At 56.1% G+C, this 17,123-nt stretch overlaps 1 protein-coding gene across 6 annotated transcripts; it reads right to left on the bottom strand.

Annotated features, from left to right (window-relative positions):
- Nucleotides 1-1,951: 1,951 nt before the first annotated feature.
- LOC141917026 (olfactory receptor 14A16-like) lies at nt 1,952-15,136 on the bottom strand. 6 transcript variants are annotated; one of them, XM_074810069.1, is made up of 6 exons: nt 15,102-15,136; nt 13,477-13,545; nt 12,872-12,999; nt 4,749-4,941; nt 3,161-3,353; nt 1,952-2,904 (listed from the first exon to the last, which is right to left on the bottom strand). In XM_074810069.1, the coding sequence occupies exons 4-5, from the start codon at nt 4,916-4,918 to the stop codon at nt 3,179-3,181; spliced, it is 345 nt and encodes a 114-aa protein (XP_074666170.1). In that variant the 5' UTR covers nt 4,919-4,941; nt 12,872-12,999; nt 13,477-13,545; nt 15,102-15,136; the 3' UTR covers nt 1,952-2,904; nt 3,161-3,178. The 6 variants fall into 6 exon arrangements, 3 of the variants coding, with proteins under 3 accessions (XP_074666170.1, XP_074666168.1, XP_074666169.1); XR_012621229.1 differs by having other exon boundaries at nt 1,952-3,353; nt 3,507-4,941; XR_012621230.1 differs by lacking the exon at nt 4,749-4,941 and having other exon boundaries at nt 1,952-3,353.
- Nucleotides 15,137-17,123: the final 1,987 nt, after the last annotated feature.

Below are 17,123 nucleotides of genomic sequence, written 5' to 3'. Positions count from 1 at the left end.
CTGGCGGCTATAGTCTTTCCGCAGATCTCGCAGTTCTGATGATGTCAGGGACCGGGTAGTTTCTGCCTCCTGTTTGAGTTCTGTTATTCCCTCTTCTGACCCCTTTGCTGAAGGACCCGCTTCTTCCTCCTCTTTTTCGTCCCTTATTAATCGAGGGTATGGACCTGTTGTTCTCCTTGTCCACTGTTTCTTTTTTACTACTGGGGCAATCTCTGCTGTTATTGTTTTTGTTTGAGTTCCCGTTTCCACCACAGTCCTTTGAGAGCACTGAACTGCAGCTCGATAAGCATAGGCCAGGCCCCAGTACAGCGCTAGGAGTTGCTGATTTTCATCGGGATAGACAAGGCACCCTTCTATCAGGTGTTGTGTCAGTTTTGCGGGGTTGCTTGCCTGTTCAGGGGTAAGATCCCAGGCTACAGGAGGTGATAACCGTCCTAGGAATCTGCCCAAATCCTTCCACTCCCCCTGCCACCCAGGGACAGGCCGCCTCAGGGCACATTTTGGTATTCTCTCACCCAAAATTTGCTTTCTCTTACACCAAAAACCTAACGAGCTCCACACAGCCCACAATAGGCGAACAGCATTAATGAACAGTATCAAAGAGCTAACATAAGGATTAATAAGTACTTCGGGAGCTTGCAGAATAAAACCACTCATGATGTTCCCAATTTCTTCCAGCATGTTCCCGAGCTTAGCAAAATAAAGATAAGCAGAGCAATAAACAAACCCGTGACCAGCACAAGAGCTTGTCGCTTACTAACTGCTATAGCTATAGCACAATTAATATAAAACTGCCGTTGTCCCGCCCCACGTTGGGCGCCAAAATAGACTGTGGTGGTTTGACCTTGGCTAAATGCCAGGTACCCACCAAGTCGCTCTATCACTTCCCCCCCCTTCCCCTTTTTTTCTCAATAGGGCAAAGAAGGGAAAGAAAATAAGATAGGAAAACAAAACAACCCTTGTGGGTAAAACAACAGCAGTTTTAATATAAGCAAAGCGAAGCAAAGGTCCGCGCGCGGAAGCAAAAAAAAGAAAACAGATTTATTCTCTACTTCCCATTAACAGGCGATGTCGGGCCTTCTCAGGAAGCAGGGCTCTGATATGCGTAGCGGTTGCCTCGGAGGACCAAGGGTGACCCCACCCCCTTCCTCCTTTCTCCCAGCTTTATACTGAGCAGACGTCATATGGTATGGAATATCCCTTTGGTCAGTTCGGGTCAGCTGTCCTGGTTGTGTCCCCTCCCAAGATCTTGCCCACCCCGTCCCACTGTGGGGAGGAAATGTCAGAAAGAGCCTTGGTGCTGTATAAGCACTACTCAGCAGTAGCCACAACACCAGTGTGCTATCAACACCCTGCCAGCTCCCAGCATAAAACACAGCACCATGAGGGCTGCTACAGGGGAAAACCAATTCTGGCTCAGCCAGACCCGATACAGGATGCCAATGGGATAGTAAAGAAGCAGTCCCTTAAATCCATCACAATGATTTCCCAAGCCATAGGAATCATGGCAGGTGAGGGTAGGCCCGGTTGCAGGGCCCCCACTGTGGCCATAACAGCATTTATTTGCCGTAGGTCATGCAAAAATCGCCATTTTCCTGATTTCTTTCTAATTACAGACACTGGAGTACTCCATGTGCTGGGAGAAGGCTCACTATGTCCAGCAGCTAGCTGTTCATCACCAACTCCTGCAGGGCCTTTAATTCCTCAATTGGCAGGGGCCACTGATCCACCCCCACGGGGTTATTTCTTAACCAGGTCAACGCAAGGGTGGGTTGTTTTACACCCTGCAGCACAGTGGCCCCTGTCAGAAATCCATAGTAACCTTCGCTCCCCGTTGTGACAAACGGTCCCTCCCCGTAGGTTCAGGGGGGCTGTCGTCACACAGGGCTTGGCCCTCAGGCTCGGGGACCAGAACAGGCGCAGCTGCTGCCCCTGCTTGTGTTGACCCCGTCCTACCACTCCCATTCCCGTATTTACAACTGGCCAGGTGGGTGGCCACGAGCACTGAGATACAAGAGTTACCTCGGCTCCTGTGTCCAGAAGTCCCGTCAGTTTTACTGCTGTCGGCGAGTGCCCTCTGCTGGATAGGACACAGCCCGTCCGCGCTCTCCGGGATGAGACAGTCTGTGACCAGACCTGCGGGGTCCCGTGCAGCCAAATCCTCCGTCATGTCGCTCCCGACGTTCGGTTTGGGGAACACAGCTCAAAAATGGTACGAGCTGAGCAATTCGAGTTCCTGGGGAATGGTTACGGGCGGGCAGGGAGTAGAAATCCCAGCACAAACGTGCCCAGTATAATCATCGGTAATTCCCACGTGCACAATTAGTCCACTCAACGTGCTGCCAGAGCTCCCAGTCAATCAAGCACTCAGCCCTCGCCCTGTAGGTCCTTCAGCACCCAGCGGTACTTTGACGATGTCTGTCGGTGAAATGGTGGCTGTGTCGGCAGTGCAGACACCCCGTCCTGCTGCCCCGACAGCTCCGGCCGGGAGCCGCTCACAGAGAGGTGCCGAGCCCCTGACGTGCAGGAGGGATTTTTTACCGTCGCGTGCCCCCTCGCGCTCGCCTTCCCGTTCCCCTGGAGAGGCTGTCCGCTAGCAGGAAATCTGCACCAACATTGTTTGGCAAAGCGCCCTATTTTTCCCCAGCGGCTGCAGGTTACTCCTGCGGAATTGCTGGCAGAGTTTCTTGGATTTTCTTGTCTGGCAGGGCAATCTGCTTTAACTCGTCCCCCCGGTCCACATCCAAAGCACTTGGGAGCGGATTTAGCCTTCATGGCCGTAGTAGTGCAGCCACTTGATGCTCCACAGTGCCAACTTCAGAGCAGGCAGCGACCGTATCAGGCTCAGAGGGGTCTCCAGGCATGGCTTCAATCATTTTTTGGCAGTCCTCGTTAGCATTATCTCTTGCCAATGGCAAGAATACAAGAAATTGCACCCCATAAGTTTTGCCCTGCTGCCTGCCACGCTGATACACTAAACGCCGTGGCAGCTGTTGCTTCAAATCCGTGCGTTTTGCTCCAAACGAGCATTCGCCTGAGCCCGTATTCACTAGTCTCCCCACCCTTCCGTTGAAGCAATGCTTTCCATGGGGACAGTGGTGTTTCCTCTCCTTTCGTTAAATGCTGTCCCATGGCTACAGTCCCGTTCCCGGTGGCTCACCTTATCAGGTGTCCAAGTTCAGGTCCGGACCACGCAGGTTCCCACTGCTCTCAGCTCCGCCGGGCTCCGTCTCCGCTCACGCCGTCCTGCAGCCCGCTTTGGCGAAGTCGCGGATCCCGAATCACGTCCTTGCCAAGTCGCCGTCTCGGCCTCGTTGCACGTCGTCGTCGCGCGTCGGGGCCACCAGATGTCGCTGTACAGACGGACAAAGCGACACACACACACACGGGTGAATAAGCGACTAGTTTTTTTATTACTGAAAGCAGGCATTTTTATATATTTCAGGGGCCAGCGTGTCACAATATAATTGGTCAAAAAGTTGTTCCCAACATTCTCATTGGATAACTTTTATCAGTTTTCTCCCTGGTTACTTCATCCTGCTGCGTAGTCTGCATCTCTGAAAGTTATTTTACTGAAGCAAAGCTTCCCTTTCTCAAGGGTACACCGGAATGTTGTCGAGGTCAAACTCCTCTTCAATCAGGTTGTCGCAGACCAGCTGCCTTCCCCGACACTGTGAGACCCATGGGAAGTCTGTCTGTCCAGAGAGGCTTCTGAAGAGCTGACTTCAGACACGGGAAAGACCCTTCCAATCCAAACCATTCTAGGATAGGATTCTAGGATTTCTCTTTGTCACGGGTTCCTCCCTGCAGGCACAGAAACGCTCCCTCGCTCTTCTCCAGAGCCACCCCTGCTCTCCAGAGAGCCTTTCCCCAGGCGAGAGGGCAGGGGCTGGGCTGGCCGGCCATTCTTGGGGCCCACCCGTGCTCCCCGCAGGGCCCTGCTCTGGCGGTGCTGCCCTGCAGAGCCAGAGGGCTGGGGTGCCCCGGGGCCGTGGGGTGACTCTGCCCTGGCCGTGCTGCTGGGGGGGGGAGCAGAACCTGCTGGACGGGGATCCCTGCTGCTGAGCCCTCTCCCACCATTTCCGAGCGCTCAGCAGCCAGGGACGGCTCTGGGCAGGACCATGGCTCACAGGGGGGCTGTGCCAGATCCACCCCGTGAGTTCTTCCCAAGTGTGTCCCGAACCCCTCTCCAGTCCTGTGTCCCTTTGCCTGCTGGCTCCTCCCAGCCTCTCCCAGAGGGGATCCTCAGCATGGCCCTGAAGATCTGCACATAGGACACCACAACGAAAACAAACCATCCAAGAAATAAACAGGCAGTAACCATGATAAGCCCAACTTCCCTGAGGTAGGAGCGTGAGCGGGAGAGCTTGAGGATCTGGGGGATTTCACAGAAGAAATGCTCTAGGGTTTTGCCTTGGTAGAATGATAATGAAAATGTGTTGGCAGTGTGCAGAAGAGAATTGAGCAACCCAGTGCCCCAGGCAGCTGCTGCCATGTGGACACAAGCTCTGCTGCCCAGGAGGGTCCTATAGTGCAGGGGTTTGCAGATGGCAACATAGCGGTCGTAGCACATGATGGTGAGGAGACAAAACTCTGCTGTGACTAAGAAGAGAAAGAGAAAGGCCTGGGCAGCACATCCTGAGCAGGAGATGCCCCTGTTGTCCCAGAGGGAATTGGTCATGGCTTTGGGGAGAGGGGTGGAGCTGGAGCCCAGGTGGAGGAGGGAGAGGTTGAGGAGGAAGAAGTACATGGGGGTGTGCAGGCGGTGGTCGCAGGCGATGGCGGTGATGATGAGGCCGTTGCCCAGGAGGGCAGCCAGGGGGATGCCCAGGAAGAGCCAGAAGTGCCAGAGCTGCAGCTCCCGTCTGACTGTGAGTGTCAGGAGGAGGAACTCAGTGATGGAGCTGCCGTTGGACATTTGTTCACTCTTGGCATGGGGGCCTGTTCACAGAGGAAAAGACATCACTAAGTTAGGACAGATTTCTCATTTCTGTCTATTCGGTTTCTCATGAAGCTGCTGGAGAACACAGAGGTGCCCTGGGAGAGCTGTGCCCTTCTGGAGGACAGGCTGCAGCCCAGCAGGATCCCACTGGGAAAGAGTCAAATGTCAAAAAGATGGGGTGTCCTGATGAGTGAACTGGCTCATTTGTATCACCCTGAGCCTGCAGAGTGCGAGGGCACATGGACATTTTACTCCCATGGAAACATCTGCATGGCAGTGCCCATAGGGATTGCTCACGGCTGAACCCCACCCCATCCCAGAAAGTCCGGTGATACCAGCACGGGGAGCAGAGGCCAAAGGGGAGATATGGAGAAATGCCACAGGGCTGCTGTGAGGAGGCAGGACAGGGACAGAGGGTCGGGCTCTGCTGGGTGGGAGAGGAGACCAGGGGGTTCCTCTGGAGTAGGTGTCTGCACTGCAGGGGATGGCAGGGAGGTGCCTGAACTCCTCCTCCCAAGGTCTTTCCAGCAGCAGCTCCCTCTTACTCTCTGCCCACGTCTCTGCTGCCTGGAGCTGTCACAGCCAGGAGCTGCTTCTCTGTCCCCAGGTCTGCTCCCTGTCAGTGCTCACAGCCCCCATCCCACCCGCTGTGTGCTCAGCTTGGCCCTGCAGACCCCTCCCGGCAGCAGGGCCCTGCCCAGGGGCATCTCTGTGTGTGCAGGGGCTCAGGAGAGGCTCAGACAAGTACTAACGAGACCTGGGGTCTTAGTGTCTGTTCCAGAAAGGAGAAATAAATTCCCATCTCCCACTGCCCGCCCAGCAAAACAAGAGGACACTTACTGGGTTAAGTACTGTGAAGATTTCTCCTCCTTCGAGCTCTCCTCATCCTCCCGCGCCCGTCTGCCTTTCCCCTCTCTCTGCCCCGCTCCTCTGCCCTCGGTGCCTGCAGGCAGTGCCCCCAGCCCTGCTGCGCTTGGCAGAGGAGCTGCTCCTGGGCAGAGCTGGCTCTCTGCAGCACTCACCACTTGCCCTCAGCTCCCTCTGGCCCAGGAGCCCGGCCCAGCTCCGCAGCAGAGGACCAGCCCAAGGCATTTTAAGGACCCCTCAGGTGGGTTTGGGGCTGAGTCCATGAACCCCAGGCAGCGATAGGAAGTTGAAGAGCCTCTCAAGAAGTCCAAGTCAGATGCAAACTCCAAAGTTCCTTGGAGTGTTAATGGGTCCCAGTGAGGACCGTTCCTGACAAAGCCTCCCCAGGGGCTGTTAGAGCAGAAAACTCCAGGCAGAGGTGACAGGTTGTGAGAGACGAGAAACCAGGCCTGCGAGAAACTAAGAAAAACAGCCTGAGAAAGCAAAAGTTGAGGCTGATCAAAGAAATGCCTCAAACACTCGCAAGACAAAACTATGAGTCACAGGGTGCATTCTGTGGAGGCCGAAGCTGATAAGGCTGCTCCAACAACACAAGATGCAGCTGGAGGAGGGAGCCCTGTGGAGACAGGACGGCTCTGCTCTGGGGCACCCGGCCAAATTTCAAGGGCCATCTGTCCCGTGAATGACCTTTGCTTCATTATCCACGAAATGCATATTAAAGTTAGCACCCCTCAATATGCTAACGAGGGCTAACATGATCATGCTAATTACATCATCCCATGAAACACCTTACCCCTCCCACACATGGGATACGTAGGTGTGTGGGTTGACCTGGGGGACGGACCCAAGGAAAGTGGGTATAAATCAAGGGGGGGAAGGAAGGGGGGGCCCTGGAGAGTGCAGGGAAGCGAAGAAGACGGCTGTCTCCTGTGCCTCCTGGAACCCTTGCCGGCGGGATCAGCGCAGGAACCCAGATGGGTGATCTGTATTTCCCCATTCCCTCTGTCTCCCTCTTTTCCCTTTCCCATTAAGACATGCAAGGCATATTGTATTGCTTGCCACAACTCGCTATGTACCTAGCCAACTATCGTGTGTTCAGTTAGTACATTGTGGGTAGTTCATAAATGTTTGGACTTGGAGACTTGTCGTCCGCTCCGTTGGGGTGATACTAAAAAGCCGGTCGAGGAAGAACTCTCTAAGACTCAGAATCAGAGTGTTAGAAAGCAGGCATTCTTTACTGCAGCGCTGGGTGCACGGGGGATCGCTCCTCCCCAAGCGTGCACACCTTGGAGCGAGAAGCGGCTCCTTTCTATAGTGTAAAGCGTCTACATATTCATTATAATTCTGAGAATAGGGAGAGATATTACAGTTAGTTCTGAGAAGTCATTAACACAAATCCCACCCCAAGTCTCTCTCTGTTGCGCCTGCACAGGGGCTCCTGGTGGTCTTGGAGGGGGTCTTCAGGGTGAAGACTGAAGATGCCTCCTCTTCCTCTCGTGACGTCTCACCTAGTTACCATTTCTAGAGTTATGACAACTTAGCCTTCACTGAGTCACAGAATCACAGAATCGTCCAGGTTGGAAAAGACCTTGAAGCTCCTCCAGTCCAACCACTGACCTAACACTGACAGTTCCCAACTCCACCAGATCCCTCAGCGCTAAGTCAACTTTACTCTTCAACCCCTCCAGGGATGGGGACTCCACCACCTCCCTGGGCAGCCCATTCCAATGCCTGACGACCCGTTCTGTAAAGAAATGCTTCCTAAGAGCCAGTCTGACCCTGCCCTGGCGCAGCTTGAAGCCATTCCCTCTTGTCCTGGCGCTGGTTCCTTGGCTCAAGAGACTCATCCCCCCTTCTCTGCACCCTCCTTTCAGGGAGTTGGAGAGGGCCATGAGGTCTCCCCTCAGCCTCCTCTTCTCCAGACTAAACCCCCCCAGTTCCCTCAGCTGCTCCTCCTAAGACTTGTTCTCTGGATCCTTCACTAGTTTCGTTCTTCTCTGGCCACATTCCAGCACCTCAATGGCCTTTTTGGGGTGAGGACCCCCAAAACTGAACCCGGTCATCGAGGGGCGGCCTCACCAGTGCCGAGCACAGGGGTGAGATCCCTTCCCTGTCCCTGCTGGCCATGCTATGGCTGATACAAGCCAGGATGATGCCATTGGCCTTTTTGGCCACGTGGGCACACCACTGGCTCATTATCCATCAATCAGCCCTCCAGGTCCCTCTCTGACTGGCAGCTCTCCAGCCACTCCTCCCCAAGCCTGTAGCCCTGCTGGGGGTTGTTGTGGCCCAAGTGCAGCACCCGGCATTTGGCCTTATTGAAACTCATACAGTTGGCCTTAGCCCATCGCTCCAGCCTGTCCAAATCCCTCTGCAGAGCCTCCCTACCCTCGAGAGATCAACACTCCCACCCAACTGGGTGTCATCTGCAAACTGACTGAGGGGGCACTCGATCCCCTCATCCAGACCATCAATAAAGATGTTAAACAGGAGTGGCCCCAAAACCCAGCCCTGGGGGTTCTTCATCCCTCTGTCATCTCCACCACAGGCTGTCCCACCGTGTCCCACACCTGCACCTCTTTCTCCACAGGCTGTAGACATCCACCTGGCTACCACGCCTTGCTCTCACCGCAGCATCTCCCTTCCTTTACTGAGATCTCTCCATCCTCCCTGGCTGCTCCTGGAAACACAAAGCCTGGGGCTGCTCCAGTCTCCCTCTGGGTGACTTGTTACACCACAGCACTGCCCTTCGAGTGACAGGTTTTGTGTCCAACCTGGGCCTCCCCAGCTGCACGTAGTGGCATTAGTTCTTTCTCATGCTCACTCATGCTTTCTCACTACACAGAAAAGCTCCATCAGCTCTGAAATCCCCCCTCAGCCACTCTCAGGCTACTTCTATAGTGCCTGGAGCCTCCACACCACTGGCCAAAGAACTCCAGGTCCCTTGGCCCCCCCCCACAGGACATGGGCACTAGGTCCCAAACCCCACCTTGGCAGAGCTTCACTCAACACTCTCCAGGTCCCCCCCTACTTCTCCAAACTGGGGAGCCACACCCTGGGATGCACCCATGTGTGTGGGGCCACACCAGTGCTGAGGGGAGGGGGATGGGAATTCAGGGTGTCGGGGTGGCCCCCGCTCCTCCAAATGCAGCCCCGTAGGCAGCTGCCCTTTTTCCCCGTGTCCATCCTCTCCTGGCTCGTAGGGCATCCCTCGTAGTGCCCAGGCCCTTCTCCTCAGAGTCGCTGCTCAGCCGGGCAGGCCCCAGATGTACGGGGCTATTTGCCCCCTGCCTGTGCAGGACCGACCACTATTCCTTGCAAAATTTCAAGTGACTTCCATTTGCTGAACCCCAGGTTTTCTCAAGGTCTCCTTGGACTGAAGATCCATTTGGTCAGCTTTTAATGTTTGTGTGTAGCTGGCTCATCTTGATTGGGGGGTGTCTCAGAAGAGAACAACGTGAGGAGTTGAAGGGTACTACAAATACCCCCTGCTAGAGAAACTCTGGCTCTTGAGGGGCTGGTACTGCTAAGGCCATGAGGCTGGGCCTGGAGGGGAAGTTGCCCTTCAGGGGGGAGAGCAGCAGGAACGTGTGGAGCTCTGCCTGGGGATGGAGGATGAACCAGCTGAGAGCTGAAGGGTCACGGGCAACACTGTGGTGGGCAGATGTCTGGTACAGACCCCCCGATGGAGGAAGTAGATAGACCTTCTTCATTCAACTGGAAGAAGCCCTGGTCCTCATGGCGGACATAAACTATCCCCATATTTGCTGAAGGGGCAACACAGCAAAGTGAAAGTCATCCAGGAGGTTTCTGGAGTTCAGTGACAACATCCTCCTGACAAGGGTGACTGAGGAGGCAGCGAGGGGAGGTGTCCTGCAGGAAATCAGACTTAGGAACAAGGAGGAGCTGGTCAGGGATGTAACAATCAGGGGTGAGAAAGTAGAGTTGAGGCTCCCGAGAGAAAGGAACAAGGCAAAGAGCGGGACTTCAGGAGAGCAGGCTCTGGCCTGCTGAGGAACCTGCCCGGAAGAATCCCATGGGATACAACACTGAAGGAAGAGGGGAGAGCTGTTGGATGGTCAAGGATCTCCTCTGCCAGCTCCAGAACAGCACACCCAGACATGCAGGAAGTGAAGCAACATGGCAGGAGGCTGGTGTGGATGAGGAAGAAGCTCCTGACAAAACTCAAGCATGAAGAGGCAGCCCAGGGAAGGTGGAAGCTGGCTGCCTTCCAGCCTCAGTGGTTCTGTGACTGTGCCGGAGAGAGACCTTGGGGTGTGTGTGTGGCAGGGAGGTTGGGAGTACTGGAGGGATGAGGGGATCCCAGGGCCAGCTCCTGGACAGCTGGAGAGTCTAAGCTCAGCTCCTGGAGAGATCACTACCGGACGTGTGTCTATCTAGGGCTGTTTGCCACTGCCACAGCCCAGCATACAAACAGCCCAAACCTCGTTTCTCCTTTCTCCACTGACAGTGGTTGTGCTTGGCCTACAGACCTCCTGAGGTCCCTTCCAGGATGGGTGACGGTGCATTTCCTTCCACCACAGCTCTTCCCTTGATGATGACGGGGAGAGCACTCATGTTCCCCATGCCCATGGAAGCCAGCAGGCATAAGTTTGGAGCGATCAATACTGACTTTTTTGTCCCCTTGAAGTCACTGACGCAGGGCTGCTCGGCAGGGAACCTCTGATGCAAGTTTCATCCTATCTGAGCTTAACCTTTGGTTTTCTTTTTCCTTCTTTTCCCTCCCAAGTTCTTTATTTTGATCACCCTCATACACTCCCTACAAACAGCCCAACTCTGCTCTTTCCCCACTGCCCCTGGCTTTGCTTGCTTCGTGCCCTCCGAGAGTGTTTCTAAGAGGGTTCTCGTGTTGATTCCTGCCTTGCTCAGTCCAAAACCAGCAACTCCTTTTATTAGCTGTGGTGTCCTGCAGGTCCTTATCCTGTGATCTGGTGTTGATGTCTCACCACAACCAGGGTGAGCCACCTGCACACAAACATTAACAGCTCGCAGAATGGAGCTTCAGTCCAGGAGGCCTTTGAGAATCTCTGGGATTTGGCCAACAGAAACTTCTCAAGTTTTACAAGGAGAACTGACCAGTCCTACGAGGGGAAGAATAACCTCTATCGATCCCAAGGTGTAAGAATCAGGAAAGGAAGGCAAGAAACACACATGGCTGAGTGGAGACCTGCTGGTCAAAGAAGGGCAAGAAGGAAATGCACAGGCAGTGGCAGCAGGGACAGGTACCCTGGGATGAGTAGAGCAACTACTCATGTAGTAGGGATGGGGTCAGGAAAACCAAGAGGTGGCTTGAGAGGAACTTGGGAAGGGATGCAAAGCATAAGAAGAGCTTCTACAGGTACATCAACCTGAAAAGGAAGGTCAGAGAAAGTGCATCCCCCTGATGAGCAAGACCGACAAACTAGTAACAGTGGACAAGGAGAAGGCTGAGGTACTCAACAACTTTTCTGTCTCAGACTTCACTGCAACCTCTCTTCCCACACCTCTCGAGTGGATGCACTGCAAGGCAGGGACTGGGGGAGCAAAGTCCCTCCCGCTGTGGGAGAAGATCAGGTTCAGGACCCTCTGGGGAACTGAACATACATAAGTCTGTGGGACCTGATGAGCTCCATCCCAGAGTCCTGAGGGAACTGGCTGATGTTGTTTCCAAGCCACTCTCCGGGATATTTGAAAAGTCATGGCAGTCAGGGGAAGTCCCCCCTGCCTGGAAAAAGGGAACCACTGCACCCATTTTTAAAAAGGGTAGAAAGGAGGACCCTGGGAACTACTGACCTGTCAGCCTCACCTCTGTGCCTGGGAGGATCACGGAACAGATCCTCCTCGAAGCTGTGCAGAGGCACATGGAGGACAGGGAGGTGATTCGAGACAGTCAGCGTGGCTTCACCAAGGGCAAGTCCTGCCTGACCATCCTCGTGGCCTTCTAGGATGGGGTGACTACATCATGGACAAGGGAAGAGCTATGGATGTCATCTAGCTGGGCTTCTGTAAGGCCTTTGACACGGTCTCCCACAACATCCTTCCCTCAAAATTGCAGACATCTGGATTTGATGGGCTATTTGGGGTCCATACTGGGACCAGTACTGCTTAATATCCTCCTCAATGACATGGACAGTGGGACCGAGTGCACCCTCGGCACGTTTGCAGATGACACCCAGCTGAGTGGTGTGGTTGACACTCCCGAGGGACGGGATGCCATCCAGAGGGACCTGGACAAGCTGGAGAATCGTGCCCATGTGAACCTCGTGAGGTTCAACAAGGCCAAGGGCAAGGTCCTGCACCTGGGTCAAGGCAACCCCTGCTATCAGCTGCAGAGGACGCAGGGGTACTGGGGGATGAGAAGTTGAACATGAGTCAACAATGTGCCCTTGCAGCCCAGAAAGCCAACCGTGCCCTGGGCTGCATCAAGAGAAGTGTGGCCAACCTGTCGAGGGAGGGGATTCTGCCCCTCTATTCCACTCTGGTGAGCCCCCCCTGCAGTGCTGGGTCCAGCTCTGGGGCCCCCAGCCTAAGAAGGACACGGACCGCTCGAGCGGGTCCCAAGGAGGCCACAAAAATGATCCAAAGGCTGGAACATCTGCCCTGTGAGGACAGGCTGAGAGAGTTCAGTCTGGAGGAGAGAAGGCTCCAAGGACACCTTACTGCAGTTCTGCAAAACTTAAAGGGGGCCTGTAAGAAAGATGAACAGGGAACCACCACCCCTCCCAGAGCAGGTCCGCGCTGCCTGTCCTGCCCGACACCAAACTGTGCTCTTTGGGGGACAGTGCTCGCTGGAGCCCAACAAGAAGCTGTTTCCTGCTGTGCCTCCAGAACACGGGGTGCCCCGAGGGCTGGCACCGGCTGCCCCTCACCAGGACACCCCAGTTTGCCCTAATCTGCCCTTGCCTGGGGCACACGGCGGGTGGGACGGGGATCTCCTCTACAGACTCCCCCCGGCCTCCCTCAGCCACTCTGCTCATCGCCGAGGGGCAGCCAGAGAGGACCCGGGCGCCCGCAGAGGAGAGGGGACGAGGACACGCACACGCACCCGGCCGCAGAGCGTACCTTTGCTGAAGGGGCTTATTGATCGTTAGAGGGAAACGGCCCAGGGCTCCCGGGGATCAGCCAGGGCTGATCATCTCCTCGTGCCGCTGCAGGGGAACAGAACAAGGGTGTCACCACCAGCTCCAGTCCTGAAAGACAGAGCTCAAAATGTCACCCCCAGTGTCTGCTGGGACATGGGACGGGACTTGTCCCCACCATCTCTCTCTGCAGAGACCTGGGGAAGGAGAAGGGAATTGGAGCCCTCAAGATAGGACTTGGCTCTCCTGAGACCGCTGAGGCACCCAGAGCCCCTGGCCCAGGGTGTCGTTGCCCCGGGATGCCCCTACATCTCCCAGAGCCCTGCCCAGCCCTCACGGTGATCCCGGGGTCTGGATGGCACCAGAGCCCCTGCCTGGCCTGAACAGTGACCCTCCGGGGCTGCAGAGCACCACGGAGCACGTGGGAAGGCACGGGGACAGCTCTGTCCAGCTCACCCTGATGGGGGACACGGGGCAGGGACAGTCCCCTCTGCATCCCTCTCCCACACCCAAGGTCTGCCCACCCCTGAGGGCTCAGGGATCCCCCGGGACCCTTTATGGGGGTAGAGACACCCTGATGCTGCTCACCTGGACATCAACAGGGGCAGTCAGGCGTTTCTGGTCTGCAGCATCCACCAGCTCGTCACCCATCAGGGACTGGGGAGAAAGGGAGGGTTAGGGACACGCCCGCATGCACTGGGAGCTACTGGAGGGCAGGAGACAGCAGTGGGGACCTTGGGGAAGGGGCTTCTGGGACAAATGGCGTATGTGAGTTAGTGGGGTGCTGCACAGAAAGGAGTGGGGGTCCTGGGGAAGGGGCCCACCTGGGTGCGTGGCTGTGTACTGGGGCATCCTGGGGTGTACTGGGGTGTAATGCGATGGATGGGAATGCAATGGGGACCCCGGGGAAGGGGGCCTCCCTGGGAAAACACTGGGGTGTAATGGGTCACACTGGGATGCCCTGGAGTGTCGTGGCCATGGGAGGGGAGGGTCTGGGGCCAGCAGAACCCGTGGTACCCAGCCCAGCCCTCTTCACTCGCCCGACACTGATTCCCCCCTGGAGAGAGACCACGAGACCTCACTGGTCACTGGGATGTCCCCAGTCCCAGCAAGGGATGGGAGGACCAGTGTGCCCTCCAGTCCCCCACACTGGGTGCCCTCCAAGTCCACCCCACTACCGACCCCCAGGCAAGCACCTCCACTTGCTTCTAATAATGCCTGGGGAAGAAGAGCAAAGGGTGCTCTGGATTGGACCCTGCTGGGGCTGGGGCTGGGGCACAGGTGTCTGCAGTCCCTGCAGGCCTGTGGCTTCCCCCTGCTCTGAGCAGGAACATCCCTTCTGCACCCCCCAGCCCCATTCCTCCAAGTGTCACCTGGCAGAGCTGTCCATGCAGGGACCAGGGGTGGGGATGGGGACAAGGAGAGCCTGGGGAATTCAGGGCCTCCAAACAGGATGGGGTGCGGATGGGGGCAGCCAAAGACGGGGCACTGGGGTGAATTAGTGGACCCCAAGGGCCTGGGCTGGGGATGTTGAAGGGCCAGGACTGCGTCAGATGGAAGCGGGGGGTAAAGAGATCCAAGTGGAGGGGACACGGGGACTTCAAATGCGGTGGTTGGTGGGGACAGAAGGAAGAAGACTGCAGAGGCCAAAAATGAGGGGATTGGGAGAGGGATTGGGAGTGGGGGTTCAAGGAAGGGGATCTGGGGACACCACCACTGTGGACAGGATGAAAGGCAAAGGACTGAGGGGAAAGACAAAATGAAAGGCTTTGGAGGGATCAAAGGGAGGGAATTTGGGTACCCTAGATGGGACATGGAGGAGATCCCGGGGATGAGATGTGTGAGGGGACCAAAAGGATGGCCCGGAGATGCACAAAAGGGATGGAGGGGGGAGCACTGGGACAAGAAACTGGTTGGGGCCCTTCCAGGGAGGACACAGGTCTGACCATTCAGTGAGGAACTCGGGCTCCAGGCAGAAGAACATTAATTGTGGGGGAAGTGGGGGAAGAGACACAATTGTGGAGGGGAGAAAACTGCACTGCCCAGGGCTGGGGGAGCAGGGGAGCCTGCAGGAGCCCCTTGCTTGGGAAAGGGAGAGGCCAAGGCAAGGGGCTTCGTGCTCCCCACTGCGATTCCGTTCTGCAGGAGCTGATGTCCTGCAGCCAAGACCCATCCCCAGCCCTGAGCCCCTCCCTGTGGCACTGGGGACTCACCTGAGCATCTCCCGCGGCACACAGCAGCACGGGGAAGAGCAGGGCCACGCCGAGCACTGTGACCTTCATCTTCCTCTGCGGTGTGACGAGTGCTGGGGGAAGCTGGGGAAGGTGAGAATTTCCACTGCCTCACAGAAGTGACGGCAGGAAAAAGAGGGAAACTTCCAGAAGTGCTCTCAGCCCTGTTCAGAGAAGGTGGAGGAAGACAGCACAAGTAGGATTAGCTACACGTTAGACCAAGCTTGTAAAGATCCTTGTCCATCTCCTTATCAAAACGGCAAACTCATGACATTTTATTTTTTCAATATGCTACTGTTACATAAACACGAGCACGTCTTTTTAGATGCCATTAAACCAGCAGATAGGATCTCTCTGAACAGCACCTTCCATGTTAAGTGGCTACCAAATGCCACCCACCTGACTGGCAGCCCGTTTTCAGCGCAGCAACCAGCACCATAAGCCGAGGGCCTCCAGTTCCTTGGGGACACTCAGACATCAGCAGTTACTGACATTTTTCACCTCCTGGAACTGGAATCCAGTTGCTGGGGGCTACGTTGGGCAACCTGCGCCCCTAAACCCGATGCTGCCGCTCGCGGTGGCTCCCGGGCCGAGTCAGCACAGGGCAGGGCTGTGCCCAGGCTCAGCACCACGTCCTACCAAGGCAGCCCCGCGGAAATACAGCTGCAGCCTCCCGGCAGGGAAAGGAGCAACACAGGGTTTGCTCCCCAGCTCTCCAGGGTAAGTCTGGACCTAAACCGCCCCTCTCCAGCTTTACGCTCAGGTGACACGTGCCAACACCCACCGCGGACCAGGGAAACTCACAGAGCAGCTCCCGCGGGGATGTCACGGGGGAGCGCAGGGCAAGAGAGAAGGGGCTGGCGAACGCGCAACCAAGCCCCAGCTCTGCACGCAGAGCGAGGGCTGGGACTCCTCAGAAAAGCACAGCTGGCCTGAAAGAAGTCGACCCTTCCCTCCTCACCTCTCCTCGTCCCAAACGCAGCTGTACAGGCCACGCAGTTCTCCAAAAGGAACGGGGCCCTGGTTGCTCATCACATCCTTGCGCGGTGCCACGGCCTGCGGCACAGAGGGACAGCCTGGAGGGGTTTCTCCTGGAAGGGAGAGGGGTGGGGAACAAAATCAACATCACGAACAACACCACCACCACCACATCCAAGCCACCACTGAAAAACAGGAAAGAAAGTGCTATAAACCCCAGGTGGAACAGTGAAGAACAACAACAATGAACTCAAAATTTCCCCCTGTCTCACTTTCCAGCCCATGGAGAGTTTCCTCAAGAATCACCAAGCGCAGGTGACAAAACAAGGGATCTGTGTGTTCACAGCACAGGAAAGCAAACGGCTCCTCCTCAGCTGGGGTACCCTGCGATAGACCCCCACACCAGCCCAGCCAGTGCCCCCTGCACACCGCCGGCTACTGCGACGCTGGATCTGCAGGGCCCTGCTGGAGAGCGGCCAGGCCGGGGCCTCTCCCAAGTGCTGGGGACTTTTTCTCCCAAGAAAAGCTCCACGGGAACGACACCGCCAGGGACATGCAGCATCAGCAGCTCCGAGTCCAAACTCAGCTCCACGGACGCTGCGGGTGCAGAGTGACTGAGGGTTTGTGCTGCAGCTTCACAGCGCTGCCTTCGGTCCCGCACAAGTTCACAGAATCACAGAATCACAGAATCTTCTAGGTTGGAAAAGACCTTGAAGATCATCTAGTCCAACCATCAGCCTAACATTGACAGTTCCCAACTACACCAGATCCCTCAGCGCTGGGTCAACCTGACTCTTCAACCCCTCCAGGGATGGGGACTCCACCACCTCCCTGGGCAGCCCATTCCAATGCCTGACTACCCGTTCTGTAAAGAAATGCTTCCTAATATCTAGTCTAAACCTTCCCTGGCGCAACTTGAGGCCATTCCCTCTTGTCCTATCACTCATTACTTGGTTAAAGAGGCTCATCCCCAGCTCTTTGCACCCTCCTTTCAGGGAGTTGGAGAGGGCCATGAGGTCTCCCCTC

This window comes from Strix aluco, chromosome 33, assembly GCF_031877795.1.
Source record: "Strix aluco isolate bStrAlu1 chromosome 33, bStrAlu1.hap1, whole genome shotgun sequence".
NCBI lineage: Eukaryota > Metazoa > Chordata > Aves > Strigiformes > Strigidae > Strix > Strix aluco.
Note: the sequence above shows the minus strand (reverse complement) of the source record. Positions and strands in the feature narration are given on the sequence as shown.